This window comes from Balaenoptera acutorostrata, chromosome 4 (assembly GCF_949987535.1).
Source record: "Balaenoptera acutorostrata chromosome 4, mBalAcu1.1, whole genome shotgun sequence".
Taxonomy (NCBI): Eukaryota; Metazoa; Chordata; class Mammalia; order Artiodactyla; family Balaenopteridae; genus Balaenoptera; species Balaenoptera acutorostrata.
Genome location: NC_080067.1, coordinates 139,014,479 through 139,038,491, shown reverse-complemented (window position 1 = coordinate 139,038,491; position 24,013 = coordinate 139,014,479). Strand labels below are relative to the sequence as shown.

Below are 24,013 nucleotides of genomic sequence, written 5' to 3'. Positions count from 1 at the left end.
TGCTTCTCCATGGCAGACATGGGGCCCCCAAGAACCACAGATAGTTTTAAAGAAAGAAAGTAATGAGATGCTGGGATAAAGGAGGGCAACAAGCAAATACCATTCAGGGTTTTCCAAGCAGAAAGAAATAAGGATGGAAGCAAATCCAGAGAGACTGGCCAGGTGGAATACTCTGATGTCAAGAAAGAAGGAAAAAGTGCCTCTGAAGGGCAGCTGGAAGAAGAGAGGAAGGGGCCCCGGGAAATGTAAATGTGGAATCTTTGGGATTAAATCAGGAGCCAAATTGTGGTCCTGATATTAATCCGAAACACAGAAATATTCCCTGGAGGAAAAGTTGGGGTATCACCTGGCATCTCTGAAAGGAAAGACATAGAGTCACAGCTCCCTGGAGAAGTCAGCCAGCAACTTTAACAAGACACAAGGGACAAAGCAATTGGCAGAGCTACGGTGTCAGGGGAGGGTGTGGATACCGGTTCTCACAGGGCCGGTGGGCAGCCCAGTTTATACCAGAGTGAAGCTGAGAGAACCTTCAGCTGACACACCTTGCTTCTGTATGATTCTTCAAGAAAGAAACTGCCTTGGAAAAATTAAAAATAACTCTCCGCCTAAAAGCAATAGCCTTCCATCTTTCAGTATCAAACTTCTGATTTAAGGTCTTAAAAATAGAGCGGGAACAGATCCATCCATTTGGTAAATCTCAAAGTTCACAACTGCTCCATTAAATGGTTTGTGTTCAGCAAGAAATTATTTTCTTGTGGATCTTAAGTCTTCTCCCCCCCCCACCCCGACTTTTCCTTTCTTCCTTTTCCTCTTCTATTGTAAATGCACATGCTGGCTACAAAAACAAAAAAGTCTTGTATTTTATAACTGAAAAAGCTCAGAAACTAAAGAAACCTTCTCTTTGAAAAGTCAAAAGCTCTAAACTACCCAAAAGAAGCCATCAGGCTCCTCTTTCTGACTGCTTCTCCTGCCATCTTTCATTTTAAGGGGGCCTGAATGAAGAGAAAATGCTATCCTTCCAGATTTGAGCCCTGGAAGTAGCTGATTGTTTCTGGTAGTACTTTTACAAAACAGAGTCTGAGGACTGGAACAAATTCTCCCGCTCTCCCTCCTGAATGCTTAGGTCTATATGGGGATAGTAGGGCTGGGAACAAGATGGTACCCCTCGGCCAACTTGTCTACCCAAAGGGACAGCACTGGAACAGAGATTTCCCACAAAGTGAAAACAGACTCAGTGAGCCTGGGAAGGTGGTCTGGGTGTATTATGCAGGACACTCCACTAAGTACCAGGTCTTCACACAAATGCTTCCCTCACTTCAGATGCCCCCACGAGAGCAGAGAGCAGCTTTGGTGAAAAAATGTCGCATTCTCAACGTTTTGGGGCTAGAACTCTCAATTTCCGTTTTCCCTACCCTTAGAGATTCACCGAAGTTCTCCCAAGAGCATTGTAATATTTTGAAAATTAAGTTAATTTGGATTCTTCTCATTTAAAAAGTACATCTGCATTAAAGGGTTTTTTTAAATTAGCATATATGCCACTCTGAGGAAAAGTCAGTTGCAATAAAAAAAAGTTCACTGCACCGGAATGAATATTTAATTTTTGTGTCTGAAGTTTCAAAATTCACTGGAGATAGAGATATAGATATTTCATTCATAGGGGTTAAAGGAAAGAAGTGAATGATTTTAAAGGTATTCATATACAGTTCAAATACAAAAACAACGACCATTGAAAATAACGGGAATTCCCCAAGATGGTACACACCTTTTTCCATTTCCATTGTTAATTCCTGATTCACTAGAGGAGGAGGATCCTGGGGGCTCCATTTGTGGGGAAGAGCTTTCTTTCCCAAGCTTTCCTTGAATGACAAGCTGGTTTTCTTCCTGAGTCAGTGTCAGAAGTCTTGAAGAAAGGCCCCATCCATCTGTCAAGGTCCAAAAAAAACCTCTGGAGACGGGAGTTTGCTTTGATTTTGGAAGCGAACTCTTCATTTTATTGTTTCAGAACAATAAAAGGAATGTTTTATGATACTGGTGTCTGACCCAGGAAGAAAATTGGTCCCACTTTCACTCTCTTTTTAAACAGCCTTTAAAATTAAATTCTCTTTGGGTTTTCCATTTCCACTGCCGCCAGCAAAGTCGTGGGCACCAAACAGAAACCTAACCAGTATCTCAGACACAACACCCCAAAGCAGTGGAAAAGTAATCTCTTAAGAAGGTTCTGAAGTTTTGTTTTCTCCAAGATTAAGAGCAAGAGGAATCAGACTTTTCACAACTACCCGCCTTTGCATAGGCTGTTCCCTCTGCCTGGAAAGTTTCCCCTCCTTTTCTCCATCTGGCAAACTCCACGTCATCCCTCAGGAGCAGATTAAAGGCTCCTCTGATGCCTTCTTGAATTTAACCCAGCTGGGCAGCCTCATTTGTTCTCAGCACCGTGCTTCCTGACATGCTCTATTTGTTTTCAGGTGAGACTTCTAGGTCACCTATAAGCAGGTATCTTGGTCAGCTTGGGCTGCCATAACAAAATACCAGCGACAGGGTAGTTTAACCACCAGAAATTTATTTTCTCACAGTTCTGGAGGCTGGAAGTCTGGATCAGGGTGCCAGCGTGGCCAGGTTCTGGGGAGGTCTCTTTTCCTGGCTTGTAGACGGCCACCTTCTCCCCGTGTCCTCACATGTCAGGGAGTGAGCAAGCTCTTCTTAAAAGAACACCAATGCCATCATGAAGGCTCCACCCTCATGACCTCCCAAAGGCCCCACCTCCAGATACCATCACACTGGGGGTTAGGGCTACAAAATATGAACTCTGGGGGGAACACACTTGTCCATAGGAGTAGATAAGTATGTTCAATTGCAAAACAAACAAACAAAAAAAAAAAACAAAGGCCACAAACTCCTTGCTACTCCCCCATCAGGGGGTGGAATCTATCTCTCCTCTTGACTCTGGGATTGGCCATGCACTCTGCTTTGCCCAAAAAGACATGAGAAAAGGTGACACAGAGGCCTCTTGAAAAGTGCTTCTGCACCAAGGCTTGTCCTCTCTTGCTCCAGGGACTCTCCCACCATTATGTGAATGAAATTCTACATGTTGGTGGTTTTCTTTTGTTTCTGGTTTTCATGCAGCCAATAATGTATGGGGAACAGCAAGGACTGAGACTTCGGTATATGGTCTGACCTTTTGGTGACCTCTGCTGGGGGGCTGTGAGGGGTGACCAAGACTTCAGCTAGTCCGTTTCACTTGTCAATTAGTGCACTTGATTCACGGGGAAGGAGAATGGCTCTTGGGATCTGGAGTGGTGAGTTTTTACTCACCTTTCACCTTTCCTGAGATTGCAGAGCTTAAACAAAGGAAATCTCACAATTCTGGAGGCTCAGAGTCTGTGATGAAGGTGTTGACAGTGTTGGTGTCTCCTGAGGGCAGTGAATGAGCATCTGTTCCTTGCTGCTCCCCGAGCCTCTAGTGGTTTGCTGGCCATCTGGGGTTCCTTGGCTTCTAGATGCATCACCCTGATCCCTGCTTTCATTGTCACATAGTCTTCTCTCTGTGTCCAAATTTCCCCTTTATGTGAGGACACAATCATATTGGACTACAGCCCATCCTAATGACCTCATTTAGCTCATTAAAGACCTGATCTCTAAGTAAGGTCATATTCTGAGGTCCTGGGGTTTAGGACTCCACATACCTTTTTCTGGAGGGACACAATTCAATCCATAACTTTTTGTTACCCACCTGCTTATAATTGTCCAATAGTCTCTCACTACCTTTAGGGCAAAATTCAAACCCCTTCCCACCTCTTCCCACTCTACAGCCTTCACACATCCTGTTCTGTCTGCCTACAGCCTTCTCCCACACCTTCTTCTTCCCATAGCTGATTCTTCTCATCCTTAGGATTTGGCCTTGAGGTCTTCTCAAGAGGCCACCCCCATCCTTGTGCCCTGCATCCCGCCCACTTCTTCCACAGCCATTACCGCACTGAGTTTACAGCTTTTTAAAAAATTGTCCGTCTGCCCCACTAGTTTGTAAACCCTACAAGAGTAAGTACAACATAGTAGAAGCAGTAGAGGGTGACAATTAAAGGCAGACTCCAGAGTCAAACCACCTCAGTCCATCTTGGCTTGATCGCACACCAGCTGTGTGTGTTATCTGGGCAAGTGCCTTCAGCTCTTCATGCCTCAGTGTCCTCATCTGTAAAGTGGGACAACAGAGCATTCCCTTGAAGCGCTGTGAGGCAGACGAGATGAGCTAAAACCCACAGAGCCCTTGGAACGCTGCTCGTCACTCGGTGGGAGGTATGTGAGGGTTAACAGCGATCATGACAGGAGCAGGACGGACCATTGTGCACTCGGAACTCGGCACAGGGCCTGACTCCACAAATATCTGCCGAATGAACAAATCTCTAGTAAGCCAATATAGGGCTCACATAGCTTCCTTTTGTTTTTTAAGCTTTATCAACAGCTTCTAAAAAGGGCCGAGTTTATACCATCCCTGTGAATTAGGTGTGGGTCATGTGGTCTCTTCCCCTAGGGAATGTTCCAGAGAGTCAGCTAACACAGAGCTGCTCTGGGGAAACCTCGTTTCTAAGAAGGAATAAAACATGACCCTTTGTGGCTGAGCAAGGGTAAGAATTTACTCCACCTCAACTCCCCACCTCAGGGCACCGGAACAGGGACTCGGGGGGCTGCGGTTTCTGGTTTACCTGGACGCATCCCACACGGGCCTCCAGAGCTTTGCCGTGATCAGCTGAAGCCCAGTGTCTGTAAAGTGTATAACCGTTTATCAAAGGCTTTCACATACATTACTTGATGGTATCATGACTAAGAATATGGCCCGATTAGAGCTTTCAGGAGACTTTCAGCTGCACATCATCTTCTTGAAAAAAATGCGATTAAGTGGAGGTTAGCAAAGTGTCCAGCTGCCCCAGACACAGCCTCACCAGGCCAGCAGCCAGGGTGGGGGCGGGAGGCGAGAGTCCGGGCATCCTGGTCTCGGGTCATCTCCATTCCTCCTGCAGCTTCCCCTTCACCTGCCCTCCTCCGAGGCCACCATTACTTCTGGGTAGAGTCACTGGATGGATGGCGACACAGCAGGTGGCAATGGACCAAGTCCCTTTATTTTATTTTATTTATTTATTGTTTAATTTATCTTTGGTTGCGTTGGGTCTTCGTTGCTGCGTGCGGGCTTTCTCTAGTTGCGGCGAGCAGGGGCTACTCTTCGTTGTGGTGCACAGGCTTCTCATTGCGGTGGCTTTTCTTGTTGCGGAGCACGGGCTCTAGGCGCGCGGGCTTCAGTAGTTGTGGCACACAGGCTCAGCAGTTGGGGCTCGCGGGCTCTAGAGCTCAGGCTCAGCAGTTGTGGCGCACGGGCTTAGTTACTCTGTGGAATGTGGGATCTTCCCGGACCAGGGCTCGAACCCGTGTCCCCTGCATTGGCAGGTGGATTCTTAACCACTGTGCCCCCAGGGAAGTCCCAAGTCCCTTTATTTTAATCATGGGGCCCCAAAACTAAGAAATGGAGCATCTGTGGTCACTAAATGTGGATTCCTTTCCCGCGTAAAGGGACTTGGAAGAAGAGGTAAGAACAAAGTCCGAGCTTAATACTGACCCTCGGATGGTGCTGCCTTTTGCAGCCTGTGCTTTTCATTTTCCTTTATATTTCCCCACACAGGATAAATGATTTGTCCCCATCTTAGTGTTAGCACAAGGGGACGAGTGACCCCAGGCTGGTTATAAGGCCAGGCGCTCTCCTACAGCTCTGACAATCCACTGGCTCCTTCCTTCCTTCCTTCTACCAGCAGTTCTAGACTTTGTGGAGATGCCCGCTTTGTTAGTCATGGGCCAGAAAGGGTCCCTCTCACACAGGCTGAGCTTCATCACCATGACAACCAGGGATGACACTGTATTGTCCAGTCCCCTCGAGAGCAGGACCTCAAGAGCAAACTGTCACCTCTTCTCCAACCTCTCTTTCGCTCTGATCACTATGTCGCCCACCCCACTGCCTGTCACCACAGTTACGTGACACCCCTGAACCCCTGGTCTTTCAGACTCCGCATTCTCCACATTTATTTTTGGGTTTTTTTGGTACACAAATCATCCCTCTCAAAGCTTTCCATTTAGCCTAAATACGTTCCCTAACTGTTAAGGAGAGAGAATGACTATAGACTCAAACTTTCATATTCACCCATTAATAAATAAATACTTATTAAGGGCAGATTACGTGCCAGACACTTATGACACCAAGAATGGATTTCACCTGTGTATTGCCTCTGACCCACTGGTGTTGGCTGCCTGGAGGGCTGTGTTGAGAAGGATTCTGAGGCCCGCCTGGGCACAGTATAAAAAGAGTCTGTGATTAGCACTGCCAGTCACACCACCCAGCGCACCTCAGAGAGAAGGGATCCTCTGCCTCTGCTTCCTTCCGCCACTCCCCCCTACCCCAGTGGCCCCCAGCAAGTCAGCAGCACACGGCACGCTCTCCACCTGCAGCCTTCACACATCCTCTGGAGAGAGGGAAGGAACCGGGAGCTCAGGCTGAGGCGTGAGGAGCCCTGAGTGCCAAGCGCAGCTCCCACACCTACAGGCTGGGGGGCTCTGGGCCACACTAACCACAGAGCTGCCCTCCTGTCTGTGTGAAAGAGGGTAAGAGCCGGCCTCACAGGTTGTCCTGAGGAGCAAAGGGGACAGTTAACTCCGAGCCCTCAGCAATGGAAGCTGATCCCCCACTCACTGGTCTCACCCGCTGGCTGAACAAGCAGAGCGGCGGTTCCAGGGAGAGCTGGCCCTTTCTGGGAAAGTTCAGGGAATTCTGGTGCCCTCAGAATCTCAGTCTCGTCTCTGGTTTCTCTGAATAATCTCCAACCAGAACTTCCTGAAATCCCCTCACTGCCTCACATTCCTTTGTCTGCTTCCTCTGCCAGCTTTAGCCCCTGACCCCCTAGCTTCTGTTCACCTGGATGAAGTGCCTGTCCCTCCCTCCCTCTTTTCCTCCCTCCCTCCCTTCTCTCCTTTTCCTCCTTCCTTCCTTCCTCCCTCCCTCCCTCCCTCCATCCCTCTCCAGCCCAGGCTCTGTGCCAGGCGCTGAGGCATCCCTGGAACAAGAGATGGACTCTGCAGTGGTGACACTGGATTAACAGTGGAATGTGGGAGTGGACGGGCCATTCAAAGAGCTGGGAAATGGCATTCCAGGCAAAAGCAACAGCAAGTGCTGGCCAGAGGGGAGGGGGATGGGGGGGGGTTGAGCAAAATAGGTGAAGGGGATTAAGAGGCACAAACTTCCAGTTATAAAATAAATAAGTTACTGAGATGTAATCTACAGCATAGGGAATATAGTCAATAATATGGCAATAACTTTGTACCGTGACAGATGGTTGCTAGACTTATTGTGTTGATCAATTTGTAATATACATAAATGTCGAACCACTATGTTGTACACCTGAAACTAATATGATATTATACGCCAACTATACTTCAATAAAAGAAAAGAAATAGCGAGTGCAAAGCCCAGAGGTGGGGAAGACAAAACAGAAGCCAACATGTGTGAAGAGCCGTGAGCAGAGGGTGGGGTGATAGGTGCAGAGGCAGGAGACGTGGGCAGACCCACGAGGTCTGGGGCCAGGCCCCAAGGCTGGGATTTATGCTGATGCTGACGGAAAGCTTTGGGAGACTCCAAGCAGGGCAAGGACATGAGTGACTCGTGAAACCAGAACATGATCTCGGCGAGGGCACGGCTCTGTTTTCCTCCCTTCCAGCACGTTAATGAATTTTAATAAAAGTCTTTTGGGCAGTTGGTGGAGAAAAGACAGAAAGAACAGAGGTGGAAGTCAGGACCCCAAAGAATCACTGCATATATATCCCAGAGCCTATCATTATAATTCATGCTCATCAAATACTCAAAGGTTATTTCATAAGAAGGGGACAGCGGAGACAGCAGGAGGGAGCATTCAGTCTTAGAAGCTCAATAACTCACATGGACCAGACATCGATTTTGGGGCCGTATTTCTTCCTGGCGAGGAGTTCGGGCGCAGCGTACGCGGGGCTGCCACACTGTGTGCTGAACGGGTCGGAGTGGCCCAGGATCCCGGCACAGTTGCTCAAGCCAAAGTCTGCAAAGAGGGGAGGACAAAACCAGTCCTGAATTAGAAAACCATGGAAATGAAAAAGGGGGGAGGGTTGGGGGAAGCAGCAGGAAAGGAAACATTCTCTCGGGCTAACACATCATTTCACATCCAAAAGGAAACCCAGCAGCTGTGAACCGTAACCTCTGGATATGGGTCTCAAGACAAAAGTTCCCTTGCTGAACTGGAAACATTTTCTATCAGGCCTCACAGTCAAATCCAGCGAGAGCTAAAAAGTATGTTGAACCAAAACATATTTTCATCAAATCTTGGAAATGAGTCATCCAGAAAAAAGACAGGCTTGCTTTCTAGGACTAAGGCAGAAGGAGAAAACGGGCAGAAGTCCTTGGAGTCAGCCTCCTGGCTTCCAAGTGGCCAAGTGGGAAAAAGCCGAAGGAAGATTGATTTTCTCTGGCTGGTGTTGGTGTCACCCCAGGTGACATGCGATCCCACTAGTTAGGGCTGACTTTTTTGGCTGAATGCTTTCATTTTATGCAAGTCTCTTAAAAATGCTCCCAATGCATGAGGCAACATATGGTGATTTGAAGAGGGGGGAAAAATACACCCAACGATTTAGACAAGGCTGAGTGTTGGCCGGAAAAATAACGCCGGAAAGATAGCAATGAGAACTAGACTAAATGACGTCCTAGCATTGCTTTGTTCCTGGATGATTAAGGCAGGGGGGAGGAAGAAAGAAGCGCCCAGTGCATCTAAAGCCATACTGGGTCCATTGTGCCTTTTGTGCTGTGTTTACTTTTGACCTTACAGGTCCTGCAACTGACAGGTCATTAGAGGGCTGTTAGTGTTAGGTCTTCATCTGATATCTTTCCTCAATCTTTGTTGATTGCAGAATTAAGAGCATGGCTCCTCCTTTGAACTTCAATGTAAATATTATGGTTTTGGTCCCCAAACAGAAGGCTCAGCCCCCAGGGCTCAGTCAGAAAGGGGCTGTGGTCAGAGACAGGCTCCACATCGGGAACAAAACCCTTGCACTTTCTCAACTGGCAAGATATACATCTAATTTCGTTGACTGTTTTCTCCTTGAGGCTAACACGTCTCCACCTGCAGAGCTACGGCTCTTGTGAAAGCTGTAGAAAAGCTCAGGAAAGGAGAGACATAGGGTGGGTCAGCGCTGCGAGCCCACGAAGTTACTCACACACCACAGGTCAAGATGCACCACCAAAAATTCTCCCCACAGTCGCTGGTGTAATCTGTATAAGGAAAGAGCGCTTCTGAATAGAACCCCAGGACTTCCCTGGTGGCTCAGTGGTTAGGAATCCGCCTGCCAATGCCAGGCACACGGGTTCGAGCCCTGGTCCGGGAAGATCCCACATGCCGCGGAGCAACTAAGCCCGTGCGCCACAACTACTGAGCCTGCGCTCTAGAGCCCGCGAGCCACAACTACTGAGCCCACATGCCACAACTACTGAAGTGAAGCCTGCATGCCTAGAGCCCGTGCTCCGCAACAAGAGAAGCCACCACGATGAGAGGCCCACCCATGGCAACGAAGAGTAGCCCCTGCTCGCCGCAACTAGAAAAAGCCCGCGTGCAGCAACGAAGACCCAAAGCAGCCAAAAATAAATTTAAAAATAAATAAAATTTTAAAAAATAAATAAATAGAACCCCATCCAAGCAGAGCTCTGAAAACACATCAAGGCTCTGAAGATCACCCAAACTCTTCAGCTCAAGACTGGAATGAAGAATCAGAACCAAAATCGGGGTGAGCAAACCAACCAGGAATGCTGCCTGTTCACATACTTGACTCTTCTTTTGTTTGGGGGAGTTTTTTAAAATATGATTTTATTCCTTTCTCTTAATCTCCCTCCTCCTCTCTTCCTCTGCTCTCTACTCTTGCGCTCCCACCCTGACAAATAGGGGGACAAAAGGCCCCGATTTCTTTTCCCATCGGCCCAGCCTGCACTAGCAGACCGCACATAACCTGCCCAAGAAGGCCCTTCAGGGGCTCCACGGCTCTCTTGGATTAGGAGGAGACCTCTGTTCAGAAGGACCTGAGGGCCCTGCTCTCGGGTCCCACCCTGTGGTATCACTGAAGTGGGAGAAGTGGGGGGATCATAAGTAGAAAAATCATACTGAGCTTTAAACTGAACAGCCGCTTAAAACTCCCAAAGGAAATTTAAGGAAACAAACAATGTGTAAAGAACACCCACCATGGTAAGATGGAGAGGTAGCACCATGGAATACACATCAGATTAACTGGGCCAACATTTCAAAAAAATTTCTTTAACAGTCATGTTAGAGGCCCAGTCTCCTAAGAGCCCCTAAACTAAAAGCCTCCCTTTCGAATCTCCGTGGGGTTCCATGAACTCCTTCAATTACTCCCTCACCTCCTGACTTGGGGTCTACAACAAAGTGCTTGATCTTTTTTTTTTTTTTTAAAGGATTTTCTTATTTATTTATTTATTTATTTATTTATTTATTTTTGGCTGTGTTGGGTCTTCGGTTCGTGCGAGGGCTTTCTCCAGTTGCGGCAAGCGGGGGCCACTCTTCATCGCGGTGCGGGGACCGCTCTTCATCGCGGTGCGCGGGCCTTTCTCTATCGCGGCCCCTCCCGTCGCGGGGCACAGGCTCCAGACGCGCAGGCTCAGCAATTGTGGCTCACGGGCCCAGCTGCTCCGTGGCATGTGGGATCTTCCCAGACCAGGGCTCGAACCCGTGTCCCCTGCATTAGCAGGCAGACTCCCAACCACTGCGCCACCAGGGAAGCCCAAAGTGCTTGATCTTAAAAGAGGGCAGGGGAGGGGAGATAAGAGACCAGATCACCCCCCTTTGCTCCCAGGCAAGCTTGTGCACACAGCCTCTTGCCTTGTCTTAAGTTTCAAGAAGATAAATAAGCAGAGGATCTGGGGAATGGAGAAGATAAAATCTACATTTTAAGTGACTTATGTTGACCTAGCCGAAAGGGTTTAATTTAAAATATATTGTAGAGGGGCTTCCCTGGTGGCGCAGTGGTTGAGAATCTGCCTGCTAATGCAGGGGACACGGGTTCGAGCCCTGGTCTGGGAAGATCCCACATGCCACGGAGCAGCTGGGCCCGTGAGCCACAACTACTGAGCCTGCGCGTCTGGAGCCTGTGCCCCGCAACGGGAGGGGCCGCGATAGTGAAAGGCCCGCGCACCGCGATGAAGAGCGGTCCCTGCACCGCGATGAAGAGTGGCCCCCACTTGCCGTAACTAGAGAAAGCCCTCGCACGAACCGAAGACCCAACACAGCCAAAAATAAAGAAATAAATAAATAAAGTAGTTATAAAAAAAAAAAAAAATTCTCCCTTCTAAAAAAAAAAAAAAAAAAAAAAAAAGTCAGAGATTGAGAGAGTAAATAAAAAAAAAATAAAATATATTGTAGAGAAATAGCTAATATGTTTTACATTCATAACTGTAATTATTAAAATTGTACACATATGCCTATAATTAGAATTGTGAAACTAGGGAGAAGTTCGCCTCCCAGTAATGTCACATGGGTCTGCCTCAATTAGATTTGGTAAACACATAAGCCAATTATCACTCAATTTTCTGGGAGCTACGCAATGAATTTCAAAAGACATCCAAATGAACGCTGTTTTGGAAAACTGAAGTGCAAAATCGTTTTAAGTTGTGGCTGATACATTTTAAGATTATACTAAACTAAAAACATCAAACTGCTTTTTTTTTTTTAAAGGGGGTGCGGGGGGGGGGGGGGGGGGGATCCTGATTAAATCAAATCTCATTCCAGCTAATTCTAGTTAACTTGAAACATGGCTTAAGTAAATTTATTTAAATCAGATTATTTCAAAGAGAAACTATTAAGAGAAAATGGTAATAGCTATAATCAACCTTTGAATAAACAACTAGGTAATTCCTTTGAAGAAAAGGTTCAAAGGACTTTGAAGTTGCAAAAGGACAGTTGTAGAGACATTTGATCCAAATTGCCCAACCCAGGGGCAAGAAAACCCACAAGACCATGGGCCTTCCTTGCCTCCAGCATCTTCCCTCCCCTCCTTCGGCCTCCTCTTTATGAAAAAAATGAGGAAACGCAGATTCTGCTAAACAAAACGCAATTCCCAGCTGCCCTCTGGGATGGCATAATGTCTCCTTCCATTAGGACGTGCGTTAGCACTCTTTGGTTTTATCTGATCATGAGAGAATTAGGCGCCAAGTGAAAAGTTCTAACAAAGGGACATCTAATTATCAGAGCCTCCTTTTGAGCAATTTTGGGAATTCCAGTTTCTGACACCTGGTTTCTGACATGGCCCATTTTGTCTGGATGAGCTGAAATCCCTGCGTGGGTACCAATTCAGCGGTTGCCAAGCTGGGAGATGATGACTGAGTAAAATGGTCCCTGCTATCCAAAGGGTCCACCACTCATCCCAAGGCAAACTGTGGGCTCTAATTTAGGTCCATCCTGTCTTCATCTTATTTGTACAGGTCTCCTCTAAGAGGGTTTATTATGTGGCCAATCTGTGAGCTACTTATTAAATGCATCTGCTGTTGACAGAGATTGGTTCTTCGAGGATCTTCTCAGCAATGAAAAGATCTGTGCTTTTCAACACTGTATACTCTCACAAATGGTCGTCTAGGGCTATCATTTGAAGAGAGAGAAGGGAAGGCAAGCACAGGGGCAGACAGTGAGGCAAAGTGAAGGGAAGAAACAGTGTAGGGGATGCTGGGTGGGTAGGGAGACCCCCTGCCGGTGGCCTGCACTTTGCTGGAATTACCAGCCTCAGTATAGACGGTGCGCAGGGGAAGTGGATTATTCTAACTCGTAAGGTCATGGACATCCAGCCTTCACACAGCCTGTTCTCTTATAATCTCTGCAGCTTTAGGGCAACTTTGTGACTGTCACCTACACACTTTCCAAAGACAAGTTCCAGGTCACCCTGCCAGGGAACCTAAAAAACAATCTCCTTTCCTCCATTCCTCACCACCCCCCTCACCAGGACATGCCTTTGTTTAATGCCGCAGATCCCGGAAACCAGGACCAGAAAGACATCCTGCAGGCATTTCAATGTCTGCCTTGTTTAGTGCTGCTGCATTTGGCCCTCAGGACAACTCAGATGCAATAGTAAAACAATTTGATTAAAAAAAAATTCTTTGAATCATCCAGGAATCTTTTAACAATACCTCCTATAAAATCTTTGGGGGAAAAAAACTGGTTTCCTCTTAATTGTTAATCTCCTAATAATGGGTGTATTTATCAACACCTGTCAGTGGTGCCTAATCACTCAGCCAAGGGGTCTGGAGTCCCTTGCAGCCTCTTGCCTGTTACTGGGTTGGAAGCCAACTGGGCTTCCAAAGAATATAATTGGTCACTTGAATGATACGTTTTAGAAAGTCTTGAGATGGTTTTCAGTATTTGACAAACAAAATTTCCTTCTTGGGTACAAAAGGTAAAATTCACAAAGTTCTATTGATCCTTCTCTTTTCTTCTAATATGAAGTTTTTTCAAGCCATTGAGGTGGAAGAAATGACTTGCACTTGAGGTGGGAAAAGAAAGAAAGGAATAAAAGATGACGCTAACATCTGGGTGGAAAAATGATGCCCTGAGGTTTTGCCAAGAGCAACAAAACAGGCAAACAAAAGCGGAATTCTTCTAGAGAATAAGCCATGGAGTGAATTCTCTTCTGGACCCTGACTTGTGAACCAATTATGATTCACTCCATCCTGGAACCTCCTTCTGATTGGGACAGACCTCTAAAGGATCCCTCTGTGGGGATTTCTCTTTGCACGACCATCAGTGTACTTCAGGGCTTGGCTAAAGATAGTAAAATGAGAAGGTAGGTCACATTCCCCCTGATTTCAGTGCCTCTACATTCACTGAAAAGTAAAATAAGGCATGGCCAAGCTAAGGGCAGCATTTCTGAACCAAACTATTTTCCACTATTTTTAAGAAGCTTTCTGGTGAATTCAGATAAAAAGAACCCCTATAAAAGTTCAGCTCCATCTGAATTAACAGAGAAGCAGAAGTTTGAAGAATCCTAAGAACATGTTTTATGTCTAAATTATTAAAATTAATTTTCTTTTTCCAAACCATTGTTAAATGTTGCAAGTAAAAGGAGGCGAACTAGATGTATTGTCTGGGGATTAGAAAAAGACCATGATAATTTTCAAAGTCAGAAACAAATAACTGAGAATTGATAACACAGCACTTAGAGGATAATCTTGCTTTAAAAAAAAAGTCATACCAATCAGCTTGATATTATTGTCTTCATCTAGCAGCAAGTTTTCTATCTTCAAGTCTCTGAAATAAACAAAACCATACAACATTTCAGATAAGCACTTGAAATGGTGGAATAACATTTTGCTTCTCAAGGGAAACAAACTGTTTTAGAGCCACTTTGAACCAACCCATAAGGCTTTCTGCCAAAACTCACACAATCAATAAGTAAATATTCATAAAACATGATATAAGTAATTGCTGCAGACTGAAAAAGCTAAAGGATTTCAGATAAGATGGGGAGCAAGAAGGGCAGAACAAATCAGTTTCCAAAAGAAATGGGACCAAAGCTGAAACTTGGAAGTTAATAAGACCAGGAGACAGTGGAAGCATCATTCAAGGCAGGCACTGTTCGAACAGTCAGGGAAATACAAATGTGACCACATGTTTGTGAGACGGTGAGCAAAACCAGCCAGAGTAAGGAAGATTCAGGGAGACAGTTTTTAAAAAAAAAAAAAATGGAACGCTAACATAATTATCGGTCTTACAACCTCCATGCTTGGAGCCCAATCCACAAGTTGGCAAGTGATAATAAATTAATCTATTTAGCAAGCAGCTATTATGGTGGGCAGAAAAATAGACCCCAAAGATGTCAGGGTCCTAATCCTTGGTATTATGCCCAAGGATATGTTAACGGAAATTTCCTTTATGTAAAAGGAAATTAAGTTTGCAGATGGAATGAAGATTGCTAATCAGATGGGTGACTTTGATCATGAACACTGAGATGATTCAGAAGGTGGGAGGGAGAAATGCACCCAGGGTCATGCTGAGTGTGAGGGGCCTGTGGTATCTGTACAAGCTGACTGTAAGCCCCTTGAAGGCAAGAAACATATCTGCCTTGCTTACCACTATGCCCCAGTACCTTTGCACAATTCCATACTCAGCAAATACCAATGAATCTACATTACCAAAGAGATCGTTTGGGATTTCAGAAGGAAAAAACACGGGCAAAAGTATAAGCCATCTATGTCAACGACTATGAGCATCTTAGGTTGCAGCCTGTCAATTCAGACACACCATGAACATTAAATATGTAAGAATATTCTTCCCTTCTATACACACACAAAATGATTTCTTCCATTGTTTTGAAACACAGCATTCTTGGTCCAGCTTTTATTTTCCCACTTCTGCATAGAGACATGGCCAATAGAATTATTTTTGTCCTCTTATCTCTATTGTTAGGACTAGAATAGTGTGGTCATGATAAACAGAAATGGCAACTGATAGCACTTCTTCAAAGTGCAGAGGCAAGGGAAGCAGCAGTTGCTAGGACCGTGGTAGCCAGAAGAGCAAAAGTGTCCCATTTAACGGGGCCAGTGGCTCACAGCTTGGTCCCAGCACTGCCAGCTCATCCTGTTTCCCAAGAGAAGCCAGAAATCTAGATTCCATCCCAGTTTTTTAAATGTTGGCAACAAATTCACATTTAAAACAACAATAACAATCACAGTGCGTGGGCCAACCTTGCAGGCAAGATCCAGCCTACAGACTACCAGTTTTCAACCTCAGTATGGGTAGAAGCTGAGCCTGGAAAGGACATGAGATGCCCAGGGGAGAGGGTAGAGAATGAGGGTGAAAAGACCAAGGACGACATGCTGGTGGGAACACCAACATTCAGAGCTGGCTGGGAAGAAAGAGTCGGGGAAGTATTGGCACAGGATGACAAAAGGGCAGCATGTCAAGACGAGAAGCGTTAAGGAGTCAAGCGCAGAAAAAGGTGGGCTCTGAACAGTGACCAGTGGATTTCAAAATTGGAAGGTGGCCGGTAGCCTTAAGGCTGGACACTTGAATAAAGGAGATTGCGTTGAACCTGGCAGCTGGGGAAGGTAAATCGATAGTCTCCAATCCACATGCACCCACCAATGGGAAGAACTGTATACCTGCACTTCAATTCAAATGAAACGATACACTTTGAAAAACTGTGCCAGGCTTTAAAAGATGTCACATATGTCCAAATGCAGGGCGACCCCCAATACAAGATGATCCTCCTTACTTTCCCAGTGGGAGGACCCTGCCCCTCAGAAGGGTTTTTGGAAAACACAAATATATAATTTTTAGAAATGCAATGAAATTATCAAATGACTATTTATACTGTTTACCTATGAAGCTGCACCATCTTACTTAAGAGCATATACTATCACCTTAACATAATTAATTGTAGAAATATTGTTCCCACACCCTCACATTTTATGACACAGTTTCATTCAAACTTGTGGCAGGCAGGAGCAGGATGACAGAATGATCTCCCGCTGTTTCCAGTGTAAGATGATCTTTAAGTTGATTGGATATTTGAGATAAAGCACTTTTCGAATCTGTCTGCGATGTGCTTGCTGGAAATATTATCCCAAGTCATTTAAATAACAAGAGCCCATTTAAAATCTCTATAAATTATCTGCTGAGTGAAGCGATTTTAGAGTGGTCTCACAAACTATCACAATTGTGAGTCATATCTCTTTAGAAGTTATTATTAAAGCCGTGCAAAATGCCTCCCTTTCTATTGGTTTCCTCAGGCGACTTCTAGAGTTCCCAAAGTCATCAGTGAGTCAGGCCAAGGTTAACTGGTCCTTTGTTGTTGAAAATAAAGTAATTGAGATTGTACCCCCATACTATCAGAGACTTTGCAAGCACTCTGTAAGACACTTCCTCTTTCCTGAAGAGGATGGGGACAGAAGACAACACCCTTATATTCAAGCATATACGGTAATTCCCAGCCACTTGCACAGACTCAGAAAAACAGTGTGCCAGCAATAGCCCAAACTGTGATTCTGTGAAAACTGATTATAAAGCAGCAGCATTATTTTAATCTAAAGGAGAGCCACAGTTTGTTTCCAGCAAAATTAAACCTCTTTCCCTGGGAAGCATGGAAGCCACACTAAGGCATTAAAGGAGAAATTTGGTTCAGAACAAATACTATAAAGGAAAACAGCTTAAAGAGGTGAGGTAAAAGAATGCAATTGTCAAGAATAATAAGACTAAGCTGGATAATTCTGGGGCCACAAAAGCCCAGAGAACAAACCACAGTGATTAGAAGAATGATATAAATAGAAGGCTAAAACTAAGAGAAAAATGTAGAAGGAAAAAAAAAAAGCCCACTTTTAAAATCGGGAAAAGGTCATAAAACCAGGGGAGAAAGCATTAAAATGTAATTCTTAGGCAAAATGAGAAAAATGAAATCAGTTTTTATTTTCACCCTTTGCATCCCATAGCCACCCACCCCAACCCCTAGGAAAAATGCTCAGAACAAACCTGGTTAATGGGTTGTTTACCCATACCCTTCTGTTAAGTTTCTAAAAGATTTCAGTGATAACAATCTAACTGCCTCCACAGCTAGTTAATGGTAAGGTAGCTACATCAGTCTCTGACCAGATCAGTGTACTTAATCTACCCAAATGAAGGGAACATTCAACCTCTTTTGGCTTTATTTCCACCTCCTGCTTTGTCTTTGGAGATTTATCTAGAAAGAGGAGAAGAAGACTTTCCTTCTGACTCTTTAGGAAAAAAGGGTCTAAAATCATATTTTAAAAAGTCATTTTAGCCAAGGTATTTACCCAAACGCATTGAAAACTTATGGACACGAATGTTTACAGCAGCTTCATTCGTAATTGTCAAAACTTGGAAGCAACCAAGATATCCTTCAGTAGGTGAATGGATAAAAAAATTGGGGGACATCTCAGACAATGGAATATTATTCAGCCCTAAGAAGAAATGAGTTATCAAGTCATGAAAGTCATGGAGGAACCCTAAATGCATGTTTTTAAATGAAAGTAGTCTGAACAGACTACATACTGTATGATTCCAAATTCTGGAAAAGACAAAACTATAGACAGTGAAAAAAAATCACTGGTTGCCAGAGGTTGCAGGAGGAGGGCTAGAATGAATAGGTGGAACACATTTTTTTAGGGTGGTAAAATTATTCTGTATACTATAATGGTAGCTACATGACATCATGCATTTGTCAAAACCCATAGAATGTGTAACACAAAGAGTATCCTAATGTACTATGTACCCTAATGAACCCTAATGTAAACTGTGGATGTTATTTAATAATAATGTATCAATATTGGTTCACCAATTGTAACCAATGTCCTACACTATCATAAGATACTAATAATAGGGAAAACAATGTAGAAGGGAGGTGGGAACTCTGCAGTTCTGCACAATTTTTCTGTAAACCTAAAACTGCTTTTAAAAATAAAATCTATTAATTTTTTAAGTAGCTCTTGGATATTTTCCCCCTTCCTAAGAGATCAGTACTAGGAATGCTACGGCCACCACCAAGCACCTCATTCAGGATGTTCACTGCGGAGTATCCTTACCGTCTGAAGTTAATTACGAATCCATTCAGCACAGTGGGCCACTCAGACCCTCTGCCCAGCTACTCAACATATGACCCAAAAGGCCAGAAACTGAAAGATAACTACATGAGTAATAGAAGAAGGATGAATTTATTCACAAGGCTTTAGTGTTAGTGTATCACAATGTACCTTAAGTATACAATACACACACCCACCCACCCCCCCCCCACACACACACATATACTGGCAGGCCTCTATAATCCAGAAAACCTCCCCGTGGTCCATGTGAAACGCATGGTTTTTAGCTCCATCCCGAAAGCAAAATATTTGTCTGTGTTAAGTGTCAGATCTGTCAGATGGGAAGGAAGGTTCTGACAGCTGACTGGTTTGCACTTGATGATGGGGCAATGCTCAATTTCCCATGTACGGTCCTTGATCGGATTAACCACTTTGAGGAGACGAGAGAGAAGTGGAGGGCTCTTCCTCCCGTCCTGCAGTGTGAGAAGTTCCTCTCTGTGGCTGGCAAACTTGAGGTGGTGTGAACTTGTAACTGAAAGCCAAAGGGAAGGAAAGAAAATGGTCCCTGGATGGAGAGGAAATAGCTTTTCCTTGGCCAAAGGGGCTTCCAAGAGGAGTCAGGACAAGCAAGAAAGGGGATGGGGCACGTGTGGAGGGCCCACTGACTAGGACAGTGCTGGGGGACAGGAGTGGCAATGGCGTGTCTTAGGAACAAAGGAAAGTAGCCAACGAAGTCGCCTTTGGCAAAGCATGAGGCAGCCAGGCCCAGAGTGCAGGCTCAGAGGCTTCTGGACCCATCTCTAGTAACTGGGCAGTTCCAGGAAAAATGCCCAGTGGGACTCAACATGGCGGCCCTCGGCAGACCAAACATTGGGTCCTGTTCCCTACGGTGTTTGGGGGTGGGGAGTGGGGGTGGGTAGGCATCTTTCCAGAGATTGAGAGAAGGCCCAAGGGGAGAGCCCTAATCACCAGCCCTTTGTTCTAGGTTATTTCAAAAGAACAAGCTCGAACAGGCTGCAACTAATAATTAAAGGTTCACCCACAGGCTACCAAGCACCCCTCCCCCTCCCCACCCACCCACGCACCCAGAGGTTCCTTGCATTTCTTTAAAGGTGATAATCTCTAAGATTTGGAGACTGGCCACCAGGAACTCTGCCCTCCCAGACTGAGGGGTGGAGGGGAGGACCCTGTTGCCATAGCAAACACAGGGTCCTGGGGCGCCATGGGGGAGGGGAGGAGCAGTGGCTACCGGCACGCTGCAGAGCAGAGGCCCGAGTGGGAAGGTGTGTGTGCACGCTTACGGGGAAAGCACACATCTGTGTACGGGTACTTGTACGAGACTGCATGTGTGCGAATATGTGTTGCACGCACACCCACGTGTGTGTGCAAGCACACATGTTCGTGTGTACGTGTGTCTGTGTGCACCTGCACGCACACGCTTCCAGAATACTGGGATGGGAATGCAGGAAGAGTTTCTCCCCTGGGCCTCACCTGGCCATGCAGTGAAGGTCGAAGGTCAGGCCTCTAACAAACCCCGGGCCTAAACTTGAGAGCCTCCAGGGGCCACTCAGGGCTGAGACCCAAGATGAAAGTGAGGAACGGAGGGGCATAAAATGAAGGCTGCCAGGCTTCCAGGGAAGGGAGAAGAGGACAGAGGGAGACATGGGGGAGAGCTGGGGAAGGCCCAGGGCGGAGGGGCTGATCAAGGCCTGGACCAACACGGCAGCCTGGGGAGGGAAGGAGACAGGCTCTGGAGGCTGGGTCTCTCTAACTGACCCGCTGAGCCGCCCTGGGCAAGTTACTTAAACTCTCTGAGCTTCTGATTCTTCTTTGGAAAATGGCGTCATGAGAAGGGCCACCTGGCAGGGCCATTCACGGCGGAAATGAGAAAATGGGCCACTCCCAGCTGAGCAGCCACTAACAGGTAAGAGGTGAGAGGCTGGTGTGGCCAGGGGAGGATATGAAGTTAAAGGTTCTAAGACAAAGTGAAGGGGGAGACTCCAGGAAAGACTTAAGTGGTTCACTTGGTGATAAGCAAACAGTACTGGGGGGCATGAGCCCTCGAAGGAAAGGTCAGAGAGAAGGGGCCCGGGCAGGAGGTGGGGAGCCTGGACCAAGCCCACAGAGGATTAGGTCTAGGGGCAAAAGCTGTACCTGTGGAGATGGCCACAAGATGGATTTCAGTAATAAGCTAAGAATAAAGCATTCAAGAAAAGCACATAACTCCCCAAGGCAATAAGCATTTTGCCGCGAACAAGAGGTTTTTCTGTTTTTGTTTTTGTTTTTGATTAGGTTTTATCTTCAAAAGCACTGTATTAAAACCAAATGATTTTTTAATCTTTGATTTATTTACAAGATGGGCAATTTGGTAAAACATAAGAACAATTTGTTAAGCATGTACCTAATTTATTTATTCAAAATGAAACCTTTATTGAGTTCCTACAATGCTCCGGAAACAAATTCTGTTTATAAAATGAAAGAGCTGGTCATTCACTAAAAAGATGCCACTCTACAAATTGTGACCTGAAAAATAAACAAATTGGTACGAAGTCAATGAAGAAACTCCCTTAAAACTCCAGGGAGAATATGGAATATTCCAGAAAGAACACGAATGGGTGACCAAAAGCTTCCATCCCAGTGCTAACTCTGACACTAACTGTATCCGTTCAGTTTCCCTTCATTTGTCCAACAAAGTCTCTCTGTGTGAGTACTGGGCTGGACGCTGGGCTATATGGTGGCCTATGCAGAAGACAGATAGCAAACAAGCCAGTTATCTTGTGAAAAGTGTTTGGAAATCAAAGTAGAAGGTGCCGGGGAATCTATGACCGGGGGTCCTAGCCTGGAGGGCATCCTGGAGGACGTGAGCTTCCTAGCTGGGACCCGAAGGATGAATACGATTCATCCAAAGATTGCAAGGGCAGTACGAGCAGAGAACAGCTGTGAGGCCTTGAGCACACAGAACTCAGCCTCTGTGGATAAAATGAGTGAGGTGGACTCAGTAGTCGTTACGGCAAACACGTACTAAGTACTTCCTAAGGGTCTCGGTGTTAAGCACTTTACATGAACTGAGTCATTTAATCCTCACAACAACAACATGAAGTGGATAATCCCTTATCCCTGTTGCGTAGCTCTGGAAAGCGAGGCATAAAAGCCTAAGTGATTTGCCCAGTGCAGCTTTTTTTTTTTTCCTCATAAATTTATTTATTTAATTTATTTATTACTTTTGGCTGCGTTGGGTCTTCATTGCTGTGCGCGGGCTTTCTCTAGTTGCAGCGAGCGGGGGCTACTCTTCACTGTGGTGCGCAGTCTTCTCATTGCGGTGGCTTCTCTTGTTGTGGAGCACGGGCTCTAGGCACGCGGGCTTCAGTAGTTGTGGTTCGCGGGCTTCAGTAGTTGTGGCACGTGGATTCAGTAGTTGTGGCTCACGGGCTCTAGAGCACAGGCTCAGTAGTTGTGGTGCATGAGCTTAGTTGCTCCATGGCATGTGGGATCTTCCTGGACCAGGGCTCGAACCCGTGTCCCCTGCATTGGCAGGCGGATTCTCAACCACTGCGCCACCAGGGAATTCCAGCAACAGTTCAGCTTTTAAGTGGTAGACCCCGCACGTGGACGCAGGCGGTCTGGCTTTAAAATCCCCATGGCCGACCACCGTGCACCCCAGTCCACAAAGTTGTCACATTTTTTCAAACTCAATTAAACAAAAAACCTCTGATCTGTATAACCAGCACCTCCAGATGTGTGCTCAGGCCCTGGTCTCTCCAACAGCCCCCGATGTGAGCAGAAGTCACTCCCTTCTCGTCTGCCTTGCCCTCTTTCCCCTCTCCAAGGAAACTTAAAAGTTAAAACAACTTCTTAAAACCCCCCACCAGTACAGGAGGGGCTTGCTTCTTGTCAGGCCCATGAGAACAAAGAAGAGTTCCCTCTCTTGCCCCACAGTCCTCCCAAGTGCAGAAGGTCCTTCCCCAATACTGATGAGTGAATAAAAGACACGGCTCTGGGCGCAGCCGTGTTGACACACAGGCTACCGTTCACTTTGATCGTCTGTGTCTCTCTCCCAGTCCTCGGGCCCCTATGGCTTGTCTCTTCCTGCTTAGGGGACGGCGGTACTGAGTTACCCAGGTATGTTTTGCCTGTACAGTTTGATTGGACTTTGTTATTTTGAATGAACAGAGGAATCTCAAAGTAGCCTCTTGGCAGAATCAGTATTCTTCATGATGGATGTGAAGCGTCAACGCTCTTTGTACAATAGGAAAATCATCAGACTATGGCGCCCTGCTGGGTGAGCCCGGAAGAGAAAATGAAAAAAAGAAAAAAACCCTCATTAGATTTTAAACCGGAAGTATCTCAGGCAATCCTCAAATGGTGTAATGAAGAAGTTAAGACCATATTCTAACTTTGCAAAAGTGAACAACAGCCCTGTTGTAGAAGACACAGAAGCTACGGCAGGTCCAGTTTTAAATGAAGTTCTCTGCCAGCTAAGGAAATCTGCTTTACAGACGTTTAGTTTCCTTTTTTCCCTTCCACTTGTAATAGTTCCAAGATTTGCTTCCTTTAAATGATATTTAAATAGTTCTGGGGAGATAATTAAATATTTAGATTTAATTTCACAGGAAATGAGGGCTCCGCTAGGCATTAAGTTGATGATGACATGACGATATAGTACCAGCCTCATCAGGAACTGTGCTTTTTAAAGCATCCTCTAACACATAACCAAAAGCCCTTTAAATCATGTAACGTAGCCACCAAAATTCATCCTAAATCCTTTTGGATGATCCAATCTGTTTGCTCAGAACTCTTCCCGCTAGGGACTCCGGGACATCTCTGAAATGCTATCGAAACTCTCTTACTCATTTGAAAAATCTAACCTCAAAATAATTTATGAAATTCACTCCACCTCCGTAGCATAAAGGAGAAGATTCTCCACCACTGAAAAAGGCTACAGCATATAGGATACCAGCCAGATTACGGCTGCTAAAAATGAGACGTATAGAACCTTAGAAAATCAAGACATTCCAGATACAGCCACCCATGAATATATTCTAAACAAACGTTTTCCTGTGCTGTCTCAACCACCTAATCACCTATGCCTATGTGTGCATAGGTGACACTCATTTAACATGATTTCTAGAGAAGAAAATAAAGAACTCCTCCGAAACAACACCTGTATTTCCAATCTTCCCTAACTTTAAAAGATCTGAGCCTTTGCCACTATTGGGTGATGAATATATTTCCAGGGAGGGGGGGAAGAAGTAGAACGCTGGAGATCAGAGAGAGAAAAAGCGCACCGTCTTTGCTATCAAAACATTATTAAATTCATTCCTTTGACATTCTGACAGTAATTGCACTGAGAGGGATTGGATTTTGTTAAAATTACTTGAAAAGGGT

General features: G+C 45.6%; 1 protein-coding gene across 1 annotated transcript in view; it reads right to left on the bottom strand.

Moving 5' to 3' along the window:
- HUNK (hormonally up-regulated Neu-associated kinase) overlaps positions 1 to 24,013 on the bottom strand; it is a 109,103-nt gene that overhangs the window by 40,436 nt on the left and 44,654 nt on the right. Inside the window, exons 3-4 of the mRNA XM_028166940.2 lie at positions 14,287 to 14,342; positions 7,961 to 8,096 (exon numbers count right to left, since the gene is read on the bottom strand). Coding sequence (XP_028022741.2) covers positions 7,961 to 8,096; positions 14,287 to 14,342 — 192 coding nt within the window. The remainder of the gene's footprint in view (positions 1 to 7,960; positions 8,097 to 14,286; positions 14,343 to 24,013) is intronic.